General features: G+C 44.5%; 1 protein-coding gene across 1 annotated transcript in view; it reads right to left on the minus strand.

Moving 5' to 3' along the window:
- Positions 1–23,791, minus strand: part of SLC6A19 (solute carrier family 6 member 19) — a 112,030-nt gene that overhangs the window by 35,469 nt on the left and 52,770 nt on the right. The window contains exon 6 of the mRNA XM_040353351.1: positions 8,780–8,892. Coding sequence (XP_040209285.1) covers positions 8,780–8,892 — 113 coding nt within the window. The remainder of the gene's footprint in view (positions 1–8,779; positions 8,893–23,791) is intronic.

Consider the following 23,791-nt stretch of genomic DNA (forward strand, 5'->3'; position numbering starts at 1 on the left):
CTGTACTTTGGGCTATAGGTTAAATGGGCAACCACTTTGTTTGCTGGGAATGCAGTAGTTAGGAGTGAGCAAAGTAATATGCAGGCCAGTGTAAAGTGTGCAGTAGTTACAATTACTGTATATATAGCGATGTGGACTGTAACCAGAAAGTTTCATACCTTCCAGTGTTTTGAATGTTGTTTGCCCTGTGATTCAACAGTGAGTGACCTCATACCTGTGCGCCAGCGGAGTGAGTTATGGGGTGTATAGTCTTTCTGGAACCTGCTGCTATATATTCCTGTATCCTGTGACTACAAATCCCAGGGACTCTTGCAGTGGCCTGAAGGTTGCTGGGCCTGATGTAAGACGGACCTCTCTGTGTGGCCTCTCAGAGAGGTCGCTCCCTACCACGTGGAACATTACTTCCACCACAAGGCCTGAGAGGCTGAGTCCTGTTACCCACTGATGGACATCCTGTTACTAGCATTATCTACAGAGCCTAACCATCGGTGCAAACATGTGGGGAAAGTCGCTACAGAAGACCGAGACAGAGAAGCAACTGCCGGAGTGTTGCAATCTATGTTTCTGTGTGGAAGACAGCAAAATGTTTGGTTCATTGGTGAGAGAGCAACCTGTTCAATCCTTACCTATCCACTACCACTATTGCCAAACACAGTGCACACACATCTTTACCCAAGAACACTTTATTATTATTATTATTATTATTATACAGGATTTATATAGCGCCAACACTTTATTGCATTGCTGTGTCAGTGTACTCAGAAACCTTAGGCCTACACTACTTGTAATCTATTGTTTCATCTGCCATCAAACGGATTACAATTAATGAGCTCCAACTAGCTAGCTAAGAATAACAGATCTGCCATGTGGAACTCCACTGCCATCACCTATAGGAAACCTGTATACATTGTGGCAGAGCGAGGCTCTGTCCCAATGAAAATGATGTTGAAGTAGACACAGAGTCTGAATATTGGCTGAATGCAGAGCTGCAGAGCTTAAATTTAAAAACGGAGAAAACTGCTCTGGCAGTTTTCTCTGATTTTTCTTTTTTCTACATGGGGTTCTGTGGCTTGGAGATCCTTCAGAGATATGGGTGGGACGGGATCTCCAACCCTGTGTCCAGGTTTTAAAGACAGCCTGCAAGCTGTGTCCCCCAGTGCACACAGCTCATATAATGAAGGGCTGGGGAGAGGAAGGTGGATTTGCAGCAGTGGCTGCTGGTGTCTCTGTGTTGGGACAGACGCTGTGTGCTTTGAAGGGCTTCGGAGCCGTGTGCATCCAGGACTGTGGTTTTGGAGGAGCTGCAGGTTTAAGGGACCAGTACCTATGGCAGCAGTGCATGTCGAAGAGTAGCCAGGTGGTCTAGTATTTTCAGTTGTTTCTGATCATCGTTTAAACCCCTGCGTGGAAATCCAGAGTGGACTTTTGTTTTGTTTTTCCTGATTTAATAAACGTGGGCCACCAGGCCTTTAACGTTATATGCCTGTTTGGTGTCGACTGCACGAAAAAATGCATCTACCACGAGAGCTAAACACCCCCAATACTACAACATATACATATATAACATCAGTGGGAGATTAGCTCTACCATGAATATAGCATAGGCTGTTTAGATTGCATTTATTTCAGTGTGGCCACATGTGTAGTTAACTGAAACATCCACTATAAGGTGACCTAGGATCTGAATATAGTGTACCATTGTGAATATAAAATTATTCATTGTTCAACCATTGTTGTGTTTGTGAGGAGTCTGTTTCCTGAATTGTCATCACAAATCTGCCGATTTACTCCTTTCTTTGTAAAATAACTTTCCCTATTTGCTTGATTATTGATTTATAGTATTAACAGGATTTCTGAACTCAGAATGCCAGACGAGTTGGAAGGTTCACTTGGTCATGGCCTTGCAGATGAGCAGGTAATTCTTAGCAGTTCCTCAAGGGGGCAGTGCTACATTTGAGGGCTCGTCCAGGATGCTATCTGCAGCAGTTCCCAGTAGACCTAAATCAGAGCTTCAACCTGAGTAGGAAGCCGCATCCATGACCACGATCGAGTGGGGTAAAAGTTATGGGACTCCCATCGACAGAAACACCATTCTGGAGAACTCGGGGAGTGAACATACCGAGAGAGAGATCAGAAGGTATCTGAGAGCTTTAGTGCCAGGACACTGGCCTTGCCTGGTGTAAACTGAAGCCTCAATGGAGATGGCTGAAGTCAGGGCACTGATAGAATGTCAGGAAGAAGTACCAGTGTGCTTTCAGGAGGAAGAGATCAGCTTGACGGAGGATGTAATGGCAAGGGTATTCCCCCTCAGAAGCGAGAGAGGAGGGAGTGAGAAGCCACCTCCAACAAAGGCTCACGAGAAAAGCTCTGTGCCTATGGGGACTGATTCTCAAGGGGACAGCGCCCCTTCACTCTCTTTCTACACAGATATGAGTCATCTAGCTTGGTGAAGAATGGGCCTGGGAATGCAAATCAAAGTTATCAGAGACTTCGATTTTTCTCAGGACAGTTGCCGACGCCTTTGGGAGCAGACGAGTTTGAAACCTGGATGAGTCAAGCTTTACAGGCGATGGAAGAGTGGAGTGTTTCAGAGGCTGTGAAATGACAGGGGCTTAGTGAGAGCCTTCGAGGCCCAGCAGCCGACGTGATCCGTAATCCAGGGATGGGCAAGAAGATTTGTATTGCCATGGACTACATTGAAGATTTGTGTGCTGTTTTTGGAGTTGAGACAATTGCTGACCTGATCTTCAAGGTCAACCACATCATCAACAAAGAGGGGAAAGTTTGTCCAAATACATCTCTTGGGTAGATCAGATGCTACACCAAATCATCCTCAAGAGAGGTCTTGACCCCAAAGAAGCTGACCAAGCACGACTGGATCGGGTGCTACATGGGGTTCGGCCAAATCATCCTATTGTGCTGAAGCTGTTACTGAAAAGGACCCAGGTGGTACCAACCTATCCTGAATTGATACGAGAGGTTAGAGAGGAAGAAGCTTTGCTGGAAGAAAAGAGTCAAAGACTGAGAGATGTGAATCCTGTTACTAGAAACATAGGCCCAGATTCTCAAAGGACTTACGACGGCGCAGCGTCATGTACGCCGTCGTAAGTCCTAATCTGGGCCGTCGTATCTATGCGACTGATTCTTAGAATCAGTTACGCATAGATATCCCTTCGATCCGACAGGCGTAAGTCTCTTACACCGTCGGATCGTAACTGCAATTTTTTTTTTCCCGCTAGGTGGCGCTTCCGTCGATTTCCGCGTTGAGTATGCAAATTAGTTAGATACGCGAATTCCCGAACGTACGCGACGCAGTAAAGTTACGACGTTTACGTTAGGCTTTTCCCGGCGTAATGTTGCCCCTGCTATATGAGGCGCAGCCAATGTTAAGTATGGCCTTCGTTCCCGCGTCGAAAATTTATAAAATTATGTAGTTTGCGTAAGTCGTCCGTGAATGGTGCTGGACGTAATTTACGTCCACGTCAAAACCAATGACGTCCTTGCGACGTCATTTAGAGCAATGCGCGCTGGGATATTTTAGGGACGGCGCATGCGCAGTTCGTTCGGTGCGGGGACGCGCTTCATTTAAATGAAACACGCCCCCTACCAGCCGAATTTGAATTCCGCCGGGTGATTTACGCTACGCCGCCGCAACTTTACAGGCAAGTGCTTTGTGAATAAAGCACTTTCCTGAAAAACTTGCGGTGGCGTAACATAAATGAGATACGTTACGCCCGCATATTTTTGCGCCCATCTACGAGAATCTGGGCCATAGTGTGTACCCTGTGCTGCATGGTACATATCCTTTACTGTTGTACATTACATACTTAAGGCTGCTGCACTTGGTTTGCTGAGCTGTACTTGATATACGTACTCCTAGTCAATGCACTTTGGGCCAGATCCACAGCCAGCCGTCATAACTTAAATATTCTCATTTAAGTTACACTGCCGGAAAATTTCTACCTAAGTGCCCGATCCACAAAGCACTTACCTAGAAATTTCGGCTGTGTAACTTAAATCCGGCCGGCGCAAGGCGTTCCTATTCAAATGGGGCAAGTCCCATTTAAATTAGGCGCGCTCCCGTGCCGGTCATACTGCGCATGCTCACAACGTCATTTTCGGTTTTACGTTGCGCCGGGTTTTGAGAATCGCGACGGGCGTAAAAAGAATAATACGAGTTGCGGCGGGAAAAAAAAAATTTGAAAAAAAAAGATGGCGACGCGGGATAGAAGGGTCTACTTTTACAAGGCCTGAACAGTTTAGGCCTTGTAAAAGCAGCCCTAATTTTACAATTGCAAACTAATACTTACGGAGAAAAAACGAAGCTGAAAAGCTTTGTGGATCTCCGTAAGTGCTAATTTGCATACCCGAAGCGGCATTTCGATTCGAAATGCCCCCAGCGGCGGATGCGGTACTGCATCCTAAGATCCGACAGTGTAAGTCCCTTACACATGTCGGATCTTCTGCCTATCTATTGGAAACTGATTCTGTGGATCAGTTCCAAAGATAGAAACAGGGATACGACGGTGTATCAGTAGATACGCCGTCGTATCCCTTTTGTGGATCTGGCCCTTTGTGTGTTATTTACTCCAGACCCCTGCACTCTATATATGCTATATACAGTACCTTAAAGTATTCATACACCTTAAAATGTTCCACATCTTGTCATGTTACAACCACAAACATAAGTTTATCTTATTGGGATTTTATGTGATTGATCAACACAAAGTGGCACATAATTGTGAAGTGGAAGGAAATTAATAAATGGGTTTCAACATGTTTTACAAATAAATATCTGAAAAGTGTGGCGTGCATTTGTATTCAGCCCCCCTGAGTCAATACTTTGTAGAACCACCTTTCGCTGCAATTACAGCTGCAAGTCTTTTGGGTATGTCTTCACCAGCCCTGCACATCTGGAGAGTGACATTTTTGCCCATTCTTCTTTGCAAAATAGCTTAAACTTAAATGGAAAGTGTCTGGGAACAGCAATTTTCAAGTCTTGCCACAGATTGGATTTAGGTATGGACTTTAACTGGGCCGTTCTAACACATGAATATGCTTTGAACCAAACAATTCCATTGTAGCTCTGGCTGTATGTTTGGGGTCATTGTTCTGCTGGAAGGTGAACCTCCACCCCAGTCTCAAGTCTTTTGCAGACTCTAATGCCCTGTACACACGATCGCTTCGTCTGATCAAAACGGTCCAATGGACTGTTTTCATCGGACGAAACGATCGTGTGTGGGCCCCATCGTTTTTTTTTCCCCATCGGTGAAAAAACTTAGAACCTGTTTTAAAATTACTTGATGGATAAAAAAACGATAGAAAAAAACGATAGAAAAAAACGATCGTCTGTGGGCAAGTCCATCGGTTAAAAATCCACGCATGCTCAGAATCAAGTCGACGCATGCTCGGAAGCATTGAACTTAATTTTTCTCTGCACGTCGTTGTGTTTTACGCCACCGCGTTGGACAAAATCGGATTTTTAACTGATGGTGTGTAGGCAAGACTGATGAAAGTCAGCTTCATCGGATATCTGATGAAAAAATCCATGGGTCCATTTTCATCGGATGAACCGATCGGATGTACGTGGCATAACAGTTTTTCTTAAAAAATTGCCCTCTATTTCGCTCTATCCATCTTCCCATTAACTCTGACCAGCTTCCCTGTCCCTGCTGAAGAAAAGCTTGCCCACAACATGATGCTGCCACCACCGTGTTTCACGGTGGGAATGGTGTGTTCAGGTTGATGTGCAGTGTTAGATTTCTGCCACAAATAGCTTTTAGGCCAAAAAGTTCAATTTTAGTCTCATCTGACCAGAGCACCTTCTTTCAAGTTTGCCGTGTCCTCCACATAACTTCTCGCAAACTGCAAACTTCCTATGGCTTTCTTTCAACAATGGCTTTCTTCTTGGCACCCTTCTATAAAGGCCAGATTTGTGGACAGATTCTCCCACCTGAGCTGTGTATCTCTGCAGCTCCTCCAAAGTTACCATGGGCCTCTTGGCTGCTCTGATTAATGCTCTCCTTTCCCGGCCTGTCAGTTTAGGTGGATGGCCATTTTTTGGTAGGTTTGCAGCTGTGCCATAGTGGGCCAGATTCACAGAACAAATACGCCGGAGTATCTACTGATACTCCGGCGTATTTTCAAATTTGCCACGTCGTATCTTAATTTGTGATTCACAAACAAGATACAACGGCTTTTGGCTAAGATCCGACAGGCTTACGGCTTCATACGCCTTCGGATCTTAGGCTGCATTACTTTGGCCGCCGCTGGGTGGAGTTTGCATCGTTTTCCTGCGTCGGGTATGCAAATTAGCCTTAACGGCGATCCACGAAGCTACTCGCGTGCGTAACGTCGTTTTTTCCCGTCGCAAAGTTAAGCAATTTTTTTCATTGCTTAACTTTACACCAGCCATGTTAAAGTATGGCCGTCGTTCCCGCTTCGAATTTAATTAATTTATTTTTTTCGGCGTAAGTACGTTACGCACGTCGCAATTCACAAACACGTTGGGGCGCCGTAATTTCGCGCAAAGCACGTCAGGAAAATTGCGAACGGAGCATGCGCAGAACATTCGGCACGGGAGCGCGCCTAATTTAAATGGTACACGCCACATTTGAATTAGGCGGGCTTGCGCCGGACGTCTTTACGATACACCGCCGTAAGTTTACACACAAGTGCTTGGTGAATCAGGCACTTGCGCTGAAAACTTGCGGCGGTGTAACGTAAACACGATACGTTACGCCGCCAGAGTTTTCTGTGAATCTGGCCCAATCTTTCTATTTTCAGATGATAGATTGAACAGTGCTCTGTGAGATGTTAAACGCTTAAGATATTTTTTTAAAACCTAACCCGGCTTTAAACTTCTCCAGAACTTTATCCCTGACCTGTGTGGTGTGTTCCCTGGCCTTCATGATGCCAGTTTTTCATTAAGGTTATCTAACAAGCCTCTGAGGGCTTCACAGAACAGCTGTATTTATACTGAGATTAAATTACACACAGGTGGACTCTATTTACTAATTAGGTGACTTCTGAAGGCAATTGGTTCCATAAGATTGTAGTTATTGGTATCATAGTAAAGGGGACTAAATACAAATGCACACCTCACTTTTCAGATATTTATTTGTATAAAAATTTTGAAAAACATTTATCATTTTCCCTCCACTTCACAATTATGTGCCACTTTGTATTGGTCTATCACATAAAATCCCAATAAAAATACATTTACGTTTTTTGTTGTAACATGACAAAATGTAGAAAAAGGGGTAAAAATACTTTTTCAAGGCACTGTATTGTAATTACATACTCCTGAGTGCCATCTGACGTGTTCATTGTCGTAACAGTTGCTGGTTGTTAATTAGCCCCTGGCTAGTTCAATGCAGTGCTTTTTAACCACTTAAGGACCCATTCACGCCGATATACGTCGGCAGAATGGCACGGCTGGGCACAATCACGTACCTGTACGTGTCTCTTCAAGCCCAGCCGTAGGATCGCGAGCGCGCCGCCGCCCGTCCGAAGCTCCGTGACCGCGCAGGCGGGACCCGATCGCCGCCGGTGTCCCACGATAGGTCACCGGAGCTGAAGAACGGGGAGAGGTGTGTGTAAACACACCTTCCCCGTTCTTCATTGTGGCAGTGTCAGTGATTGTCTGTTCCCTGATATAGGGAAAGAAGATCACTGGAGTCACACGTCCAGCCCCGCCCCCTACAGTTAGAAACACATATGAGGTCACACTTAACCCCTACAGTGCTCCATAGTGGTTAATTCCATAACTGCAATTGTCATTTTAACAGTAAACAGTGCATTTTTATAGCACTTTTTGCTGTGAAAATGACAATGGTCCCAAAAATGTGTCAAAATTGTCCGATGTATCTGCCATAATGTCACAGTCACAAAAAAAAAATCGCTGATCGTCGCCATTAGTAGTAAAAAAAAAATATTGATAAAAATGCACTAAAACGATCCCCTATTTTGTAAATGCTATAAATTTGGCGCAAACCAATCGATAAACACTTATTGCGTTTTTTTTACCAAAAATAGGTAGAAGAATACGTATCGGCCTAAACTGAGGAAAAAAAACTTTTTTTATATATTTTTAGGGGATATTTAATACAGCAAAAAGTTAAAAATATAGATTTTTTTTCAAAATTGTCGCATTATTTTTGTTTATAGCGCAAAAAATAAAAACCGCAGAGGTGACCAAATACCACCAAAAGAAAGCTCTATTTGTGGGAAAAAAAGGACGCCAACTTTGTTTGGGAGCCACGTCGCACAACCGCGCAATTGTCAGTTAAAGTGACTCAGTGCCGAATCGCAAAAAGGGGCAAGGTCCTTAACCTGCATAATGGTCAGGGTCTTAAGTGGTTAAGGCAGACTCAGTGTTAGTTCTAGACCTATATTCAGTGGACAGAAATGCATATGTAACAGAGGTTTCAGTTTAAAAAAAAAACGATTGTGCGTTTTTTTATTTGTGTCTGAGACTCTCATTCATGGCACAGGGTTTCTGGCCACTTTTTGTTTTGCCAAATGATTGCCTACATTGCTGCACATATTTGTACTATATATTAGTGAAAGTTGTACTGTCCAAAAAATCTACTTTCCTTGCTTCCCTGTTAATTTAAATTTGCAACTACTAGCTTTGCATAGGAGTAAATGAGCATTTAGGGAAGGGCTAATTAAAAAAATTATGTTCATGTATAATTATTTAAAAATAAAATTCTGTGGCATATATCTCTCACTGTAGTAGATGTTTTAGAAAAAATAAACATAAAAGGTATACTTACTGTATAGAATTGTAACTTGAAAAGGAAATAAGGCCACCAAATGCAAGAGAAAAAGAGTAGAAGACTTGTGCACCAGCATCCAACCAAGTAACCGGATTTGCCAGTTCAGCAATCTAGAAAAAATACAAGGTTAAAATATTATCCTAGATTATAATTTTTTATTCATCAATTTTTAACTCAAATAATTTTTATTGAGAAATTTTCACAGTTACAGTGATACGCAGATGGTTGTATTAAACAAAAGAGAGAAAGGGTCGTGGAGTGGGCCAGAGATAATCAGGAAAAAAGATGGGTAAAGATAGAAAATGCACTGTCCAAGACAAAATTGGGAGGCATTATTTGGAATCCCCCTCAGTATAGAGCACTGGATGAGAATACTCACGAGTTAACACGCAATGCACTTAAAATATGGGATATGTTGCACAAACAAATAGATAAGGGGCCAGATTCAGAAAGCCGCGCGCAAAGTTGCGGCGGCGTAACTTTTCTTATTTAAGTTAAGCCGCCGCAACTTAACACGCAAGTGCTGTATTCACAAAGCACTTGCGTGTTAAGTTGCGGCGGTGTAGCGTAAATTGGGCGGCCTAATTCAAAATAGGCGGGTAGGGGGTGTCTCCTATTTAAATTAGGCGCGTCCACGCGCCGAACGTTCTGCGCACGCGCCGGCCTTAGAAAAATCCCAGTGCGCATGCTCCGAATTATGGCGGTGTTTTCGACGTGAACGTAATCTACGTAAATCCTCATTCACGGACGAGTTACGCAAACGACGTAAAAAATGTCAAATTTTCCGCGGTCACGACATCCATACTTAACATAGGATGTGCCTGCTTTGGGCAGCTTTATCTTTACGCCGGGAAAACCCTTACGTAAACGGCGTAAAGTGACTGCGTCGGGCCCGCGTACCTTCGTGAATTGGCGTATCTCGCTGATTTACATATTCTCGGCGTAAAACAGCGAGAACGCCCCCAGCTTTCAGATCTTTGCTGCAAACCGGCTTATCTTGTTTTCTGCATACAGAAAAACAGATAAGCCGGCGCAAAGTGTGAGTTATGCCGGCGTATCACTGATACGTTGGCATAACTCTTTCTGAATCTGGCCCAAGGACTATAATTCACCCCTCATAGATTTAAAGGAAAATTTATATTTTGCCCCAGGAAAAACAACAGTGGGTGGGAATTGGATAAAAAAAAGATAAAGCACCGCTAAGGGATATAATAAAAAAAGGGAAAATTACACCATTGCAGGAGTTAAAACACAATAAGGAATTAATGGTAGTTGACGAGTGGAGATATCGACAGTTGTGCCACTTTGTCCAAAATTTACCCCAACCATTAAGGTCAGGGGAACAGCTTACATCATTGGAAAGGTTATGTATTACGGATAAATCTAAAGGCATTATATCAAGGCTTTATAAAATATTATTGGCAGTGGACAAACTAGAGATGCCCCTATTCATCAAAAAATGGGAACGGGAGTTAAGAACACAGAAGGATAAAACCACTATAGGAAAAATTTAAAAACTGACCCACTCCTCAGCTGTGGACAATAGGACCGCAGAAATTAATTATGAGTGCATAACGGGCTGGTATGCACCACCAGATAAATTGAGCAAATTTAAAGAGGGACAGTCGGCGGACTGTTGGCGAGGTTGCAAGACTCCAGGCACAATGGTCCACATATGGTGGAATTGCCCAAAAGTTAAAACATTTGGGGAGAAAATATTAGGATTGATAAAAGATATTACCACGAGGGAGATAAAAAACAATCCATGGATAGTAATTTTTCATGGAGGTAAGAAAGCGGTTAAATCCTACAAAGAATCCTTGATACCACATTTGTTAAACGCGGCTAAAAGGTTGATCCCAAAAAAATGGCAGGAGGTGAAGTGCCCACCTCCCCCGGGGGGGGGAGGTGGGGATAAGGGTTAAAACAGGGAGTTTTCTTAAATGTTCATATACGGTCATATATTCGATATTTGTATATTTTGGAATTGTAGTGGAGTAATTACGATTGGAACTTTTTGATAACATATATATATATATATTTGATTACATATATATATATATATATATATATATATATATATATGTATATATATATATATAAAGTAATTAAAAAGGGAAGAAAAGGAAAAGAAAAGAAAAAGTAAAAAGGGGAGGGGAAAAAAAACACAAATGATGCCAAACCGTAGCAGAGACGACATAAGCAAATAAACTGTGAGCAAGTCTCTTGTTTTTGGTGGAGTCTGAAGTGGTGAAAAAAAATAAAGAATAAACAAAAAAGAGAAAGAACACATTGCAAGGTATAATGCAACTAGGACTTGGATCTGATAACAATAATAAGAAAACAAATAGTCATAGATATCTTGACTCATATCGACACCAGAGTCGAAATATGAAAAATAGAAAATCATCCTCCATTACACGTCAACATGTATAATAACATTACCAATGCTATGTGTTAAACATAAGGTACGTAGGACTGAGTACCTCTGTGATAAAGGTCCCTACTGCAGACCAGCATGTTTGCCCTCTGAGGCAGAAGTTATGTCGAACAAGATATCCCTACATAGCGCCTTACAGTTGAGTAGTCCTCATTAAAGGGTTTGACAGAACAACTTAAAGTTGGTAAGACAGCAAGGTATTGTCCTTTCTAAATGCCCTTCAGGGAGCCCAAAGTTTAAAAAATCTAGTCAGCTTGCCTTCCTTACAAGCCATGATCTGTTCCAATGTATAGACATCTGTCACCTGACATCTGTCTATGTTCGGAAATTAATTTGATTGCCATTTCCATAGTAAAATAAGTCACGCTGCAAACAGCACATGCATGATTATAGGCCTTAAGTCCTGGGGAATTATATCAATATTAATACTTAGAATGGCCTGAGGGAATTGGGTTTGATGCTTATGTAGTGCCCTGGGGTTTAGTCAGGGAACTTCTCACCAAATCCCTTAGCAGGGGTAGCTACCATAGTTAAATAGTTAGAGATCCATTGATTTCTCCCTAAGTTTGGCCTTGTTGTACTTTTCTCCTCTACCATTAGGTGGCCGGGCACTTGGTGGTAGTAGATATGAGAAGGGCAACCCAAGGTCAGGATATGGGTATGTGGGTGTCCCAGCCAATGGGCAGGGGTTTTCTTTAATCCCTTGGCCTGCTGGGAGAGCCGAAATATTTTACTTTGATTTTCGCATATTATTACAATGATATAACACCACATGCCAGCATATTTAAGACTTCTTTGAAACATCTTATATATGTTAAAAAATATGATAAAATATTAAAATATAAAAAAATGTCTGACGAAGGAAAGTGTGCCTTCCCTATACTACTTGTAAGCAGGGCCGGACTGGCCTACCGGGATACCGGGAAAATTCCCGGTAGGCCGCTTGCTTTTGCCTGCTGTACTGCCTTTCAATCAAATGCAATCAGCGGCGGGCCGTAGCCGCGGCCGCCATCGCCGCTGCTGCGGCCGCCGCTCTTATCAATTGCGCAGGGGTGACGGCTGCACTGAGTTCCCTAACCCTGGGGCTGCTTTTGCATCAGACTGTCAGTGTCACTGCGCCGGTAGTTAAAAGCAGCCGCGCGGGCCGGCGTGTTGCAGCCGCCATGCTCGCCGTCGCACTTCCCCTGCTTCTTACCTAGCTAATCAGTGAGCACTGAGCAGCATCACTGATCATGTGTCTAAGGGGAGGAGCCGAGCAGAAGAAGAAACAAACATCGGGACTAGTTCCATCGGCCCGTGCGGCGCCAGCACCGCCCACAATGTCTCTTCAGGGTCACGAGTGAGGGGAGAGTCGCAGGGCAGAGGAGACGTGAACGGCGTCGCCACCCTGCCTGAAGCACAAGGTGAAGAAATAGACTGACATTCTCTAATATTAGAGGGACGGACAGGATAGGACAATTGCAGTAGGGGGGGGGGGGGTGTGTGTGTGTAATACAATGTACAGGAGGGAGGGGTGATCGGATGGGGAAGGGGAGTAATGTTTCTGTATCCCAGTGCCCCCCCCTGTACTCCCCTCCCCCATCCCTGTGTCCCCCCTGTAATCTCCTCCCCCATCCCAGTGTCCCCCCTGTGATCTCCTCCCTCATCCCAGTGTCCCCCCTGTGATCTCCTCCCCCATCCCAGTGTCCCCCCTGTAATCTCCTCCCCCATCCCAGTGTCCCCCCTGTGATCTCCTCCCTCATCCCAGTGTCCCCCCACCCTGTACTCCCCTCCCCCATCCCTGTGTCCCCCCCGTACTCCCCTCCCCCATCCCAGTGTCCCCCCCGTGATCTCCTCCCCCATCCCAGTGTCCCCCCTGTAATCTCCTCCCCCATCCCAGTGTCCCCCCTGTGATCTCCTCCCTCATCCCAGTGTCCCCCCACCCTGTACTCCCCTCCCCCATCCCTGTGTCCCCCCTTACTCCCCTCCCCCATCCCTGTGTCCCCCCCGTACTCCCCTCCCCCATCCCAGTGTCCCCCCTGTGATCTCCTCCCTCATCCCAGTGTCCCCCCACCCTGTACTCCCCTCCCCCATCCCTGTGTCCCCCCCTTACTCCCCTCCCCCATCCCTGTGTCCCCCCCGTACTCCCCTCCCCCATCCCTGTGTCCCCCCCGTGATCTCCTTCCCCATCCCAGTGTCCCCCCTGTAATCTCCTCCCCCATCCCAGTGTCCCCCCTGTAATCTCCTCCCCCATCCCAGTGTCCCCCCTGTGATCTCCTCCCCCATCCCAGTGTCCCCCCCGTGCTCCCCTCACCCATTCCAGTGTCCCCCTCCCTCATCCCAGTGTCCCCCCCCCGTACTCCCCTCCCCCATCCCAGTGTCCCCCCTGTGATCTCCTCCCTCATCCCAGTGTCCCCTTTGTGATCTCCTCCCTCATCCCAGTGTCTCCCCTGTGATCTCCTCCCCCATCCCAGTGTCCCCCTTGTGATCTCCTCCCCCATCCCAGTGTCCCCCCTCCCCCATTCCAGTGTCCCCCCTCCCTCATCCCAGTGTCCCCTCCTGTACTCCCCTCCCTTATCCCAGTGTCCCACCCTGTACTCCCCTCCCCTATCCCAGTGTCCCCCCCCCCATACTCCCCTCCCTCATCCCAGTGTCCCCCCTATGCTCCCATCCCAGTGTTCCTCCCCGTACTCCCCTCCCCTATCCCAGTGTCCCCCCCGTACTCCCCTCCCTCATCCCAGTGTCCCCCCTGTGCTCCCATCCCAGTGTTCCCCCCCGTACTCCCCTCCCTCATCCCAGTGTCCCCCCGTACTCCCCTCCCCCATCCCAGTGTCCCCCCTTTACTTCCCTCCCCCATCCCAGTGTCCCCCTGTGCTCCCATCCCAGTGTCCCATATCTGCACCCCCCCCCCCCTTCTCTCTCTGTCACCTACCTTTGCTGCCCTTGCAATAAAATTGAAATCTGTATAATAATCTCAGAGAGGATGGGGGAGGGGCATGTGACTTAGGCTACTTTCACACTGGGGCGTTGCGCCGTCTGCAGTAAAGTGTCGCTATTTTAGCAGCGCTTTACTGTCGTTTTTGCAGCGCTATTCGGCCGCTAGCAGGGCGCCTCAAAGACTTTTTTGAGCGTCCTGCCAGCACAATGCTAGCGGCCCAAAAGGATAAAAAAAACGTCCGCAAAGCGCAGCTGCAGCAGTGCTTTGCTGGTGGTTCAGCGCTGCTGCCCATTTCAATGGGCAGGGGCGCTTTAGAAGCAGTGTATACACCGTTCCTACAGGGCCTAAAAGATGCGGCTAGCTGAACTTTTTTGCACATCCTGCCAGCGCACCGCTCCAGTGTGAAAGCTTTCGCATTGGAGTGAGAAAATAGGCTCATTCAGGGCATTTTGTAGGCGCTATTTTGTAGCGCCTACAAAGTACCTCAGTGTGAAAGTAGTCTAAGACCCCTTTCACACTGAGGCGCTTTGCAGGCACTATAATGCAAAAAATAGCGTCTGCAGAGCGCCCTGAAAGAGCCTATTTTCTCACTCCAATGCGAAAGCTTTCACACTGGAGCGGTGCGCTGGTAGGACATAGAAAATTCCTGCAAGCAGCATCTTTGAGGCGCAGTAGGAGCGGCTCCTAAAGCACCCCTGCCCACGCTAGCGGCTGAATAGTGCCGCTAAAAATAGCGGCGCTTTACTGCCGATGCCTCCACCGCCCCAGTGTGAAAGAGGCCTTAAAGTGGAGGTTCCCCTAAAAATAAACTTTTAACATTGCATTTATGAGATTAATGACAATTAGAATCGGCTGTTTTTTTAAAGAAAATACGTCCATACATACCGTTGTGTTCTCACCGCCGCTTCCTGGTATGATGGTGGGGATGGGCGTTCCTAATTGACTGACAGGCATCCGACCGACGCATACAGCGCATTTATGGGTGCTGATATTGCCACATTTATGGGTGCTGATATTGCCACATTTATGGGTGCTGATATTGCCGCATTTATGGGTGCTGATATTGCCGCATTTATGGGTGCTGATATTGCCGCATTTATGGGTGCTGATATTGCCGCATTTATGGGTGCTGATATTGCCACATTTATGGGTGCTGATATTGCCACATTTATGGGTGCTGATATTGCCGCATTTATGGGTGCTGATATTGCCGCATTTATGGGTGCTGATATTGCCGCATTTATGGGTGCTGATATTGCCGCATTTATGGGTGCTGATATTGCCGCATTTATGGGTGCTGATATTGCCGCATTTATGGGTGCTGATATTGCCGCATTTATGGGTGCTGATATTGCCACATTTATGGGTGCTGATATTGCCGCATTTATGGGTGCTGGTATTGCCACATTTATGGGTGCTGATATTGCCGCATTTATGGGTGCTGATATTGCCGCATTTATGGGTGCTGATATTGCCGCATTTATGGGTGCTGGTATTGCCACATTTATGGGTGCTGATATTGCCGCATTTATGGGTGCTGGTATTGCCGCATTTATGGGTGCTGATATTGCCACATTTATGGGTGCTGGTAAGGCCATATTTATGGGTGCTGATATTGCCACATTTATGGGTGCTGATATTGCCGCATTTATGGGTGCTGGTAAGGCCATATTTATGGGTGATAAGGCCGCAATTATGGGTGCTTATATTACTGCAATCTTGGGTGTTTTTTTTTTTGTTATGGTTATCTGAAAGATGGGTTTCAAATGTTTTCACAGGGGCGCAGTTTCAGTAGAAACGCCTCTCTCTCGCCGTTGCACCCTTTCTCTCTCTCTCCGTTGCACCCTCTCTCTCTCGCCGTTGCACCCTCTCTCATCGTTGCACCCCTCTCTCTCACCATTGCAGCCCGGCCCCTCTCTGGCTCTCTCATGGATTTCTCTCTTTTTTTTTGGGCTGGTATATTAATGCTGTGGGGCTGGTATGAAATTATTTCCAGGGCTGGTTTTCATTCCCAGTCCGGCCCTGCTTGTAAGAGATAGCCCCAGTGCACCCTATCCAATGCCTTTTCTGCATCCAAAGTAAGGAGCAGAGAATGTCTATTAGTGACCTCAACATGGCGCAATAGGTTAAGAATGTGACAGCATCTGGAGCCTGATGACCTGGAAAAAAGCCTACCTGATCAAATTTCACTAATGAAGGTAGGAAATTAATAAGTCTGTTTGTTATAGGTCTAGCATAGATTTTCAAATCCACATTTAGTAGAGAGATAGGAAAAAAAGTTCTGTGGGGAAATAGGATATTTTCCCGGTTTAGCCAGTGTACTAATGGTTGGTTCAAGCATTTCAGATGGAAAATATGCTTGGGGATTGGTTGAACAGTGCAGGGGTCTTGGTGAAGATTGTATAGGGAGCTATATTAAGAACTAAAGGCATCCACTATATCTTGCAGATTGAAGAGTTTCTTGCCCTTAGTAGGGTGAAATAGATGTGGAATTTTCTGTTTTGCTAACTTTTCTTGGAGTTGTTGTGCTAGTAGTTTACCCGCTTTGTTGCTGTGATAATAACTGTTACATTGTATATATTTAATTAGTCTATGATGTTGCGACAACAAAAGTAGTCTAAGATCATTTCTTGTACGATTCAACTTTTCTAATAAGAGAGGCATTGGGTTTTGCTTGTGTGCATGTTCCAACTGGTTTATGGATAGGAGGAGGCTATCAAGCCACTGCGTCCTGTGCCTCTTAGCAATGGAACTAATTTGGAGTAGATGACTTCTCTAAACCGCCTTGTGTAAATTCCACAGTGTGAAGGGATCTGAGGTAGAGGGGCCATTGATTTTGAGTTTCAAAGAACTCCGGTAAGACTTCCTGGATTTTTGATTTATTTTTGGGTTGTGACATCAAAAGTACATAATTTCTCCAACTGTGGTCCTTGTCCTCACCCGTGACCCACCCACCGTGATAGACACAGGAGTGTGGTCTGACCAAGTAATATTACCAAGCTCAGATCTGCTTGCATTTTGGAGTAAAAACATATTTACCAAGTCTATATGTGAATAAGTGTGGTCCCTTTCCGCTGAGTGTTGACAGCGCCACACATCAAAGAACTGGGAGAAGGTAAGAAAATGTGATAGGAAAGTTTAGTCCTTCACGCTATAAAGTGAATAAATCAAATCTAATTGGTAATGTGGAAAACTGCTGTTAGAACTAAAGTGTACACAGTGCACATACATTGGTAATGAATAAAAAAGTGATAAGCGCAAATTTCTAATAGCTAAAAAATCACATGTATGTGCTAAACTGACTAATAAATCATATGCAAATATCTGCTGTGCAAGATGAGCAATATATCATATTGTGCAAAATAAGCAATGAATCAAACTGTCCAAAATAAACAAAGTGTCAAAATGACTGTGCAAATAAGCATTAACAAATCCAAAATGACTCTGATAAGTAAAGTGTTGAAATAACTTCCACAATATCTTATGTAAACAAATAAATAAAGTGCTAAAGTGACTGTGATGAACGTGGTGTCAAAAACAGTGGGGCAGATCCACAGAGCGAGTACGCCAAAGTATCTACTGATACGCCGGCGTACTTTCAAATTATCCGCGTCGTATCTTTGGTTTGAATCCTCAAACCAAGATACGACGGCATCTGGGTTAGATCCAACAGGCGTATGGCTTTGTACGCTTTTGGATCTTAGATGCAATACTTTGGCGTCCGCTGGGTGGAGTTCTCGCCGTTTTCCGCGTCGAGTATGCAAATTTGCTATTTCCGACCATCCAAAAACATACGCGCGGCCGTCGCATTCTCTTGCGTCGTCTCTAGTCGGCTTTTTCCGGTGTATAGTTAAAGCTGGTGTTTTGCGGCGTATAGTTAGACTTGCCATGTTAAGTATGGCCGTCGTTCCTGCGTTTATTTATTTTTTTGAGTAAATCGTCCGTGAATCGGGATGGACGTAATTCACGTCTATGTTAAAAAATATGACGTCCTTGCAACGTCATTTAGCGCACTGCACGGCGGGAAATTTAGGGACGGCGCATGCGCAGTTCGTTTGGCACGGGGGGCGCGCTTCATTTAAATGAAACACGCCCCCTAATCGCCGATTTGAATTCCGCACCGTTACGCCGCTTGTGATACACTACGCCGCCGTAACTTACGGCGCAAATTCTTTATGGATTCGATTTAAAGCCAGGTAAGGTACGGCGGCGTAGCGTATCTCGGATACGATGCGCCGGGGCAGATCTTTGTGGATCTGCCCCAGTGTCTTCTATAGGGAATCTTTGTAACTACCACTCAATGCTCTCTGGACTCTTACCTCAGTACGGAGTATATATTGCCTTGACGATTTCCTATACTGGGGGAACGGGGTAGATCTCCTGGTCTTTAACTCCAGTAATGGCCAGTGGTGTCTCTCCAAATTATGTGTTCCAAATAAGGATGATGGCTTCCAAACTCCCCAGTGTGATTTATTCACAGGAGTCAGGCATATAAAGGGGATAAAGAAAAATCTCCCATTATAATAAAATAGGTTTATTTAAACTGCCAAATGGGAACTTACAAGAGAACATTGAGTGGTAGTCACGAAGATTCCCTAGAGAAGACACTGTTTTTGACACCACTTTTTCATCACCGTCACTTTAGAACTTTATTTATTTGTTTACTTGAGATATTGTAGATGTTATTTCAGCACTTTACTTATAGAGTAATTTCGGATTTGTTATTGCTTCTTTGCTCAGTAATTTTGACACTTTGTTTATTTTGCACAGTTTGATATATTGCTTATTTTGCACAGTATGATATATTGCTCATCTTGCACAGCAGATATTTGCATATGATTTATTAGTCAGTTTAGCACATACATGTGATTTTTTAACTACATTTGCACTGATCACTTTTTTTTATTTAAGAAAATGTGATAGAGTTGCTCGGTGTGCCCGATTGCGGGAGGGATCTGAAGTGTCCATCAACTTGCAAGGGACAGCATTAAAATCTCCACATAAGATAATATGCCCCTTGCACATATGTTGTACTTTCTTCCAGGGCCGATATTGTGGTAGCGTTGGTTGTACAGATTATAACCAGATAATGACCCTGTGGATCAGTCAAAGATGCCTGAAGTTGGAAGGTCAACGTTTCCTTAATTGCTATATACACCCTCCTTGTTTTTAGAGGTGGCGTTAGCGCAAAATACATTTGGGTATCTTTTGTTCAGGAACAAAAGAAGGCTTGCTCAGTTTAAAGTGAGTCTCCTGTAGGCTTGAAAGCCTCTCTCCATACCATATTGTATTTGGCTGGGCTGTTAAGGCCTTTGGCGTTGAAAGAGAACAGTTTAAATTGCATCTCGTGGCTTTACTGTAAATTTATCCAGCAGTATGTGGTGCTTTAGGCGGATGTGTGGGCTGGGGAAAGGTAGTCAAAAACTAGCTGACCCAAAGGCAGACTCCAAATAAAAGTGCGGAGAAAGGTATGAAGTGGATGAAGTAGGAGTGATGATAAAGGTCTGCCAGTGTACTCTCAGGAAGAAGACGAAAAGGAGAATTGCGACACTTGGCTGAAGTTGACGCTAATAGGCTACAATATTGGGAAGAGGCTGAAGAAGAAAGGTTGCAAGAGCAAAAAACAAAAAGGAAGAATAAAAAGCAATTGTCACAAAACAACAAACGGGAAAAAACAGTGGTCCCTAACAGAAATCTGGGTGGGATATCAGCCACTAAATATGGAGGTGCAGATATAAAAAAATATACAGTGCCTTGCGAAAGTATTCGGCCCCCTTGAACTTTGCGAACTTTTGCCACATTTCAGGCTTCAAACATAAAGATATAAAACTGTAATTTTTTTTTGAAGAATCAACAACAAGTGGGACACAATTATGAAGTGGAACGCAATTTATTGGATATTTCAAACTTTTTTAACAAATAAAAAACTGAAAAATTGGGCATGCAAAATTATTCAGCCCCTTTACTTTCAGTGCAGCAGACTCTCTCCAGAAGTTCAGTGAGGATCTCTGAATGATCCAATGTTGACCTAAATGACTAATGACGATAAATAGAATCCACCTGTGTAATCAAGTCTCTGTATAAATACACCTGCACTGTGATAGTCTCAGAGGTCCGTTTAAAGCGCAGAGAGCATCATGAAGAACAAGGAACACACCAGGCAGGTCCGAGATACTGTTGTGGAGAAGTTTAAAGCCGGATTTGGATACAAAAAGATTTCCCAAGCTTTAAACATCCCAAGGAGCACTGTGCAAGCGATAATATTGAAATCAAAGTATCAGACCACTGCAAATCTATGAAGACCTGGCCGTCCCTCTAAACTTTCAGCTCATACAAGGAGAAGACTGATCAGAGATGCAGCCAAGAGGCCCATGATCACTCTGGATGAACTGCAGAGATCTACAGCTGAGGTGGGAGAATCTGTCTATAGGACAACAATCAGTCGTATACTGCACAAATCTGGCCTTTATGGAAGAGTGGCAAGAAGAAAGCTATTTCTTAAAGATATCCAAAAAAGGGTCGATTAAAGTTTGCCACAAGCCACCTGGGAGACACACCAAACATGTGGATGAAGGTGCTCTGGTCAGATGAAACCAAAATCAAACTTTTTGGCAACAATGCAAAACGTTATGTTTGGCGTAAAAGCAACACAGCTCATCACCCTGAACACACCATCCCCACTGTGAAACACAGTGGTGGCAGCATCATGGTTTGGGCCTGCTTTTCTTCAGCAGGGACAGGGAAGATGGTTAAAATTGATGGGAAGATGGATGGAGCCAAATACAGGACCATTCTGGAAGAAAACCTGATGGAGTCTGCAAAAGCCCTTAGACTGGGATGGAGATGTGTCTTCCAACAAGACAATGATCCAAAACATAAAGCAAAATCTACAATGAAATGGTTCACAAATAATCATATCCAGGTGTTAGAATGGCCAAGTCAAAGTCCAGACCTGAATCTAATCAAGAATCTGTGGAAAGAACTGAAAACTGCTGTTCACAAACGCTCTCCATCCAACCTCACTGAGCTCGAGCTGTTTTGCAAGGAGGAATGGGAAAAAATGTCAGTCTCTCGATGTGCAAAACTAATAGAGACATACCCCAAGCGACTTACAGCTGTAATCGCAGCAAAAGGTGGCGCTACAAAGTATTAACTTAAGGGGGCTTAATAATTTTGCACACCCAAGTTTTCAGTTTTTTATTTGTTAAAAAAGTTTGAAATATCCCAAAAAAATTTGTTCCATTTCATGATTGTGTCCCACTTGTTGTTGATTCTTCAAAAAAAATTACAGTTTTATATCTTTATGTTTGAAGCCTGAAATGTGACAAAAGGTCGCAAAGTTCAAGGGGGCCGAATACTTTCGCAAGGCACTGTATATCATCAGCTAATGCACCGTGTGGGCCTGCTGGAGACCAAATATAAAATAAATGATAGTGGGCCTTACTCAGTTGCTAGATACTGATGTTTGAGAAGGTCTGGCTCTGGTGAAGGTGATGCGTCAGCAGTAGAGCTTCTATTTCCCAGGATTTTCCAGTTTTTTTTTGCCTTTGGATAGTGATGAGTGAAAACGGTTATTATTGTTAATGAGCAGCTTTGCCAGGTATCTCTATTAATAGGATATGCAATGATCGTGCAACGGTTTGGTGATGGTAGCGAGCTTCCTCCTTTGCTGCATTGTATAGGCGGAAAGGTCGACAAAAACAGAAAACCCCTGAAGACATTCCGAGTGTGGATCTGCTTTCCTAGAAACTGACACAAATTGCTCTTTAATGTGGAAGTGATGTATGCGGAAGTGATATATGCAGGCAGTTGTATACCTGGGGAGATGAGCCAGAATATGGTTTGGCCTAGGTAGCCTATGAATGCAATCAATAATTAGCTCTTCCAGAGGTGCGTCAGGTAGAGTTTCCCATAGGAGGTTGACTAGATAGGCTCTCAAATCAGGGCGTTTGACAAATTCTGGAATGCCTTATATTTTTATATTATTTCCTTTAGATTTGTCTTTTAGATCCGTTAGTTTTGACTTAATCCAGACTGGGTCATCTTCCCTCTTGTTGTGCGCATCTAATCATTTATTAAAGGTTTCCCCCATTTTTTCTTCAATATGTGTGACTTTCTTCCACCTCTCTTAAGTCGGACTTAAATTGTTGTGCTAGTGACAAAATGTCTGTTGGTGCTCCTTAAGGACAAGTGATGTCCTTCAGGACAGGTTGATCACTTGTGGGGAATTCTAGTATGGAATCATAAAGTTCCCTGGTGTCATTTAGGCCTAAGTCGTTCCCACTCACCTCTGGAAAAGATTGAGATGAAACCTGCACTCTCATTTTAGTCTTCACTGGGCTGGAGGTGGTAGAAGATGTCCTGGATGATGAGTCCTTTTGATGTTATTTAGGGCTATGGTTCAATGAGTGGTGCTGTGGGATGCCCTCTGGGTCTGTCAAGCAGTCATGTGGGGAGTGAGGAGATTTAGGAGAGCCACCAGTGCCATCTTGGAAAATGTGCCTGCAAGGCTGGGAGAAAAAATCAGTAACTTTCCCCAGCTGGGATCTTTCTTTCCTCCTTAAGGACTTGTAGCTCATGTGTGCCCGACCCTCAGGGGCTAAAAACGGTCGTCCTCCGGTGCTCAGTGCCGCTGATAAAGACTCTGACAAGCCACGGGTGCTGAGAGCAGAGGTCTTTAGCAGCCATCTACTCCACTGACCAGCCATGCCCTATTTTCATGGTCTGGTCTACTATGGTCAGGCCTACTACGATTGAAATGTTTTTTAATGTTTTTTAATGTTTTTTATGATTTTCTTTTTTTAACCAAGGTAAACCTGAAATTGCATATTAACATGTTTTATTCCTTATTTGAGCAGGCAGATGGAGCTTCAGTATATTTTTACATTTTCCCAGTCCTTTATTAATAATAAAAAAACATTTGGAGTATTTTTTTTTTTACTTAACAGAAGTGCCCTGTTGCTAGGTGGTGGCTCCTAATCTGCCACTTTCGGCTCCGCGGCACTCCACATCACTTCCTCTCTTGCCTGTGCTCCTGGAAAATGTGAGTAATTTCCCCGAAGTCAGTGGGCAGGACTATGTGAAAAAATTGCATTATTTCCAGACAGGAAATGACGGGATTTAGGGTGGATTTAAGGCTTATCTTAGTTGACATCACAACAGTGCGGACACTTCCGTTGTGATGGCAAGCTCAGAAGTTTCCTGCGCCGCTAGGTGTCCTTACTGCTCATGCATGGGCGATGCATGCTGGTTATACAGCAGCACCGTATCCAGGAAGATTATGCTTGTGGGCTTCGCCTGCCCACAAGTAAGATGGGAATGCCCAAGCAGCATGAATATAAGGTAACTTTTTAAATAAAATATAAAAAAAAGCTGTGCTATTTACAAAACTAGCCAATGCTAAATATACATTATATGATAGTAACAGCTGTGCAAAGCAACATATATATACGCCTCTTTGAATTTCACGCCGTACGGGCGTGCATGCGCCCCTGCTGCAAGCTCCATGACCGCGCCTGTGGAACCCCGTGGACTCGATGTCCGCTGGTGTCCCAAGATCGCGTCACAGAGCTGCAGAACAGGGGGATGCCTGTGTAAACAAGACATCTCCCTGTTTTGCCTTGTGATAGGACACTGATCTTCTTCTCACTGT

Source organism: Rana temporaria, chromosome 5 (genome assembly GCF_905171775.1).
Source record: "Rana temporaria chromosome 5, aRanTem1.1, whole genome shotgun sequence".
NCBI classification, from domain to species: domain Eukaryota; kingdom Metazoa; phylum Chordata; class Amphibia; order Anura; family Ranidae; genus Rana; species Rana temporaria.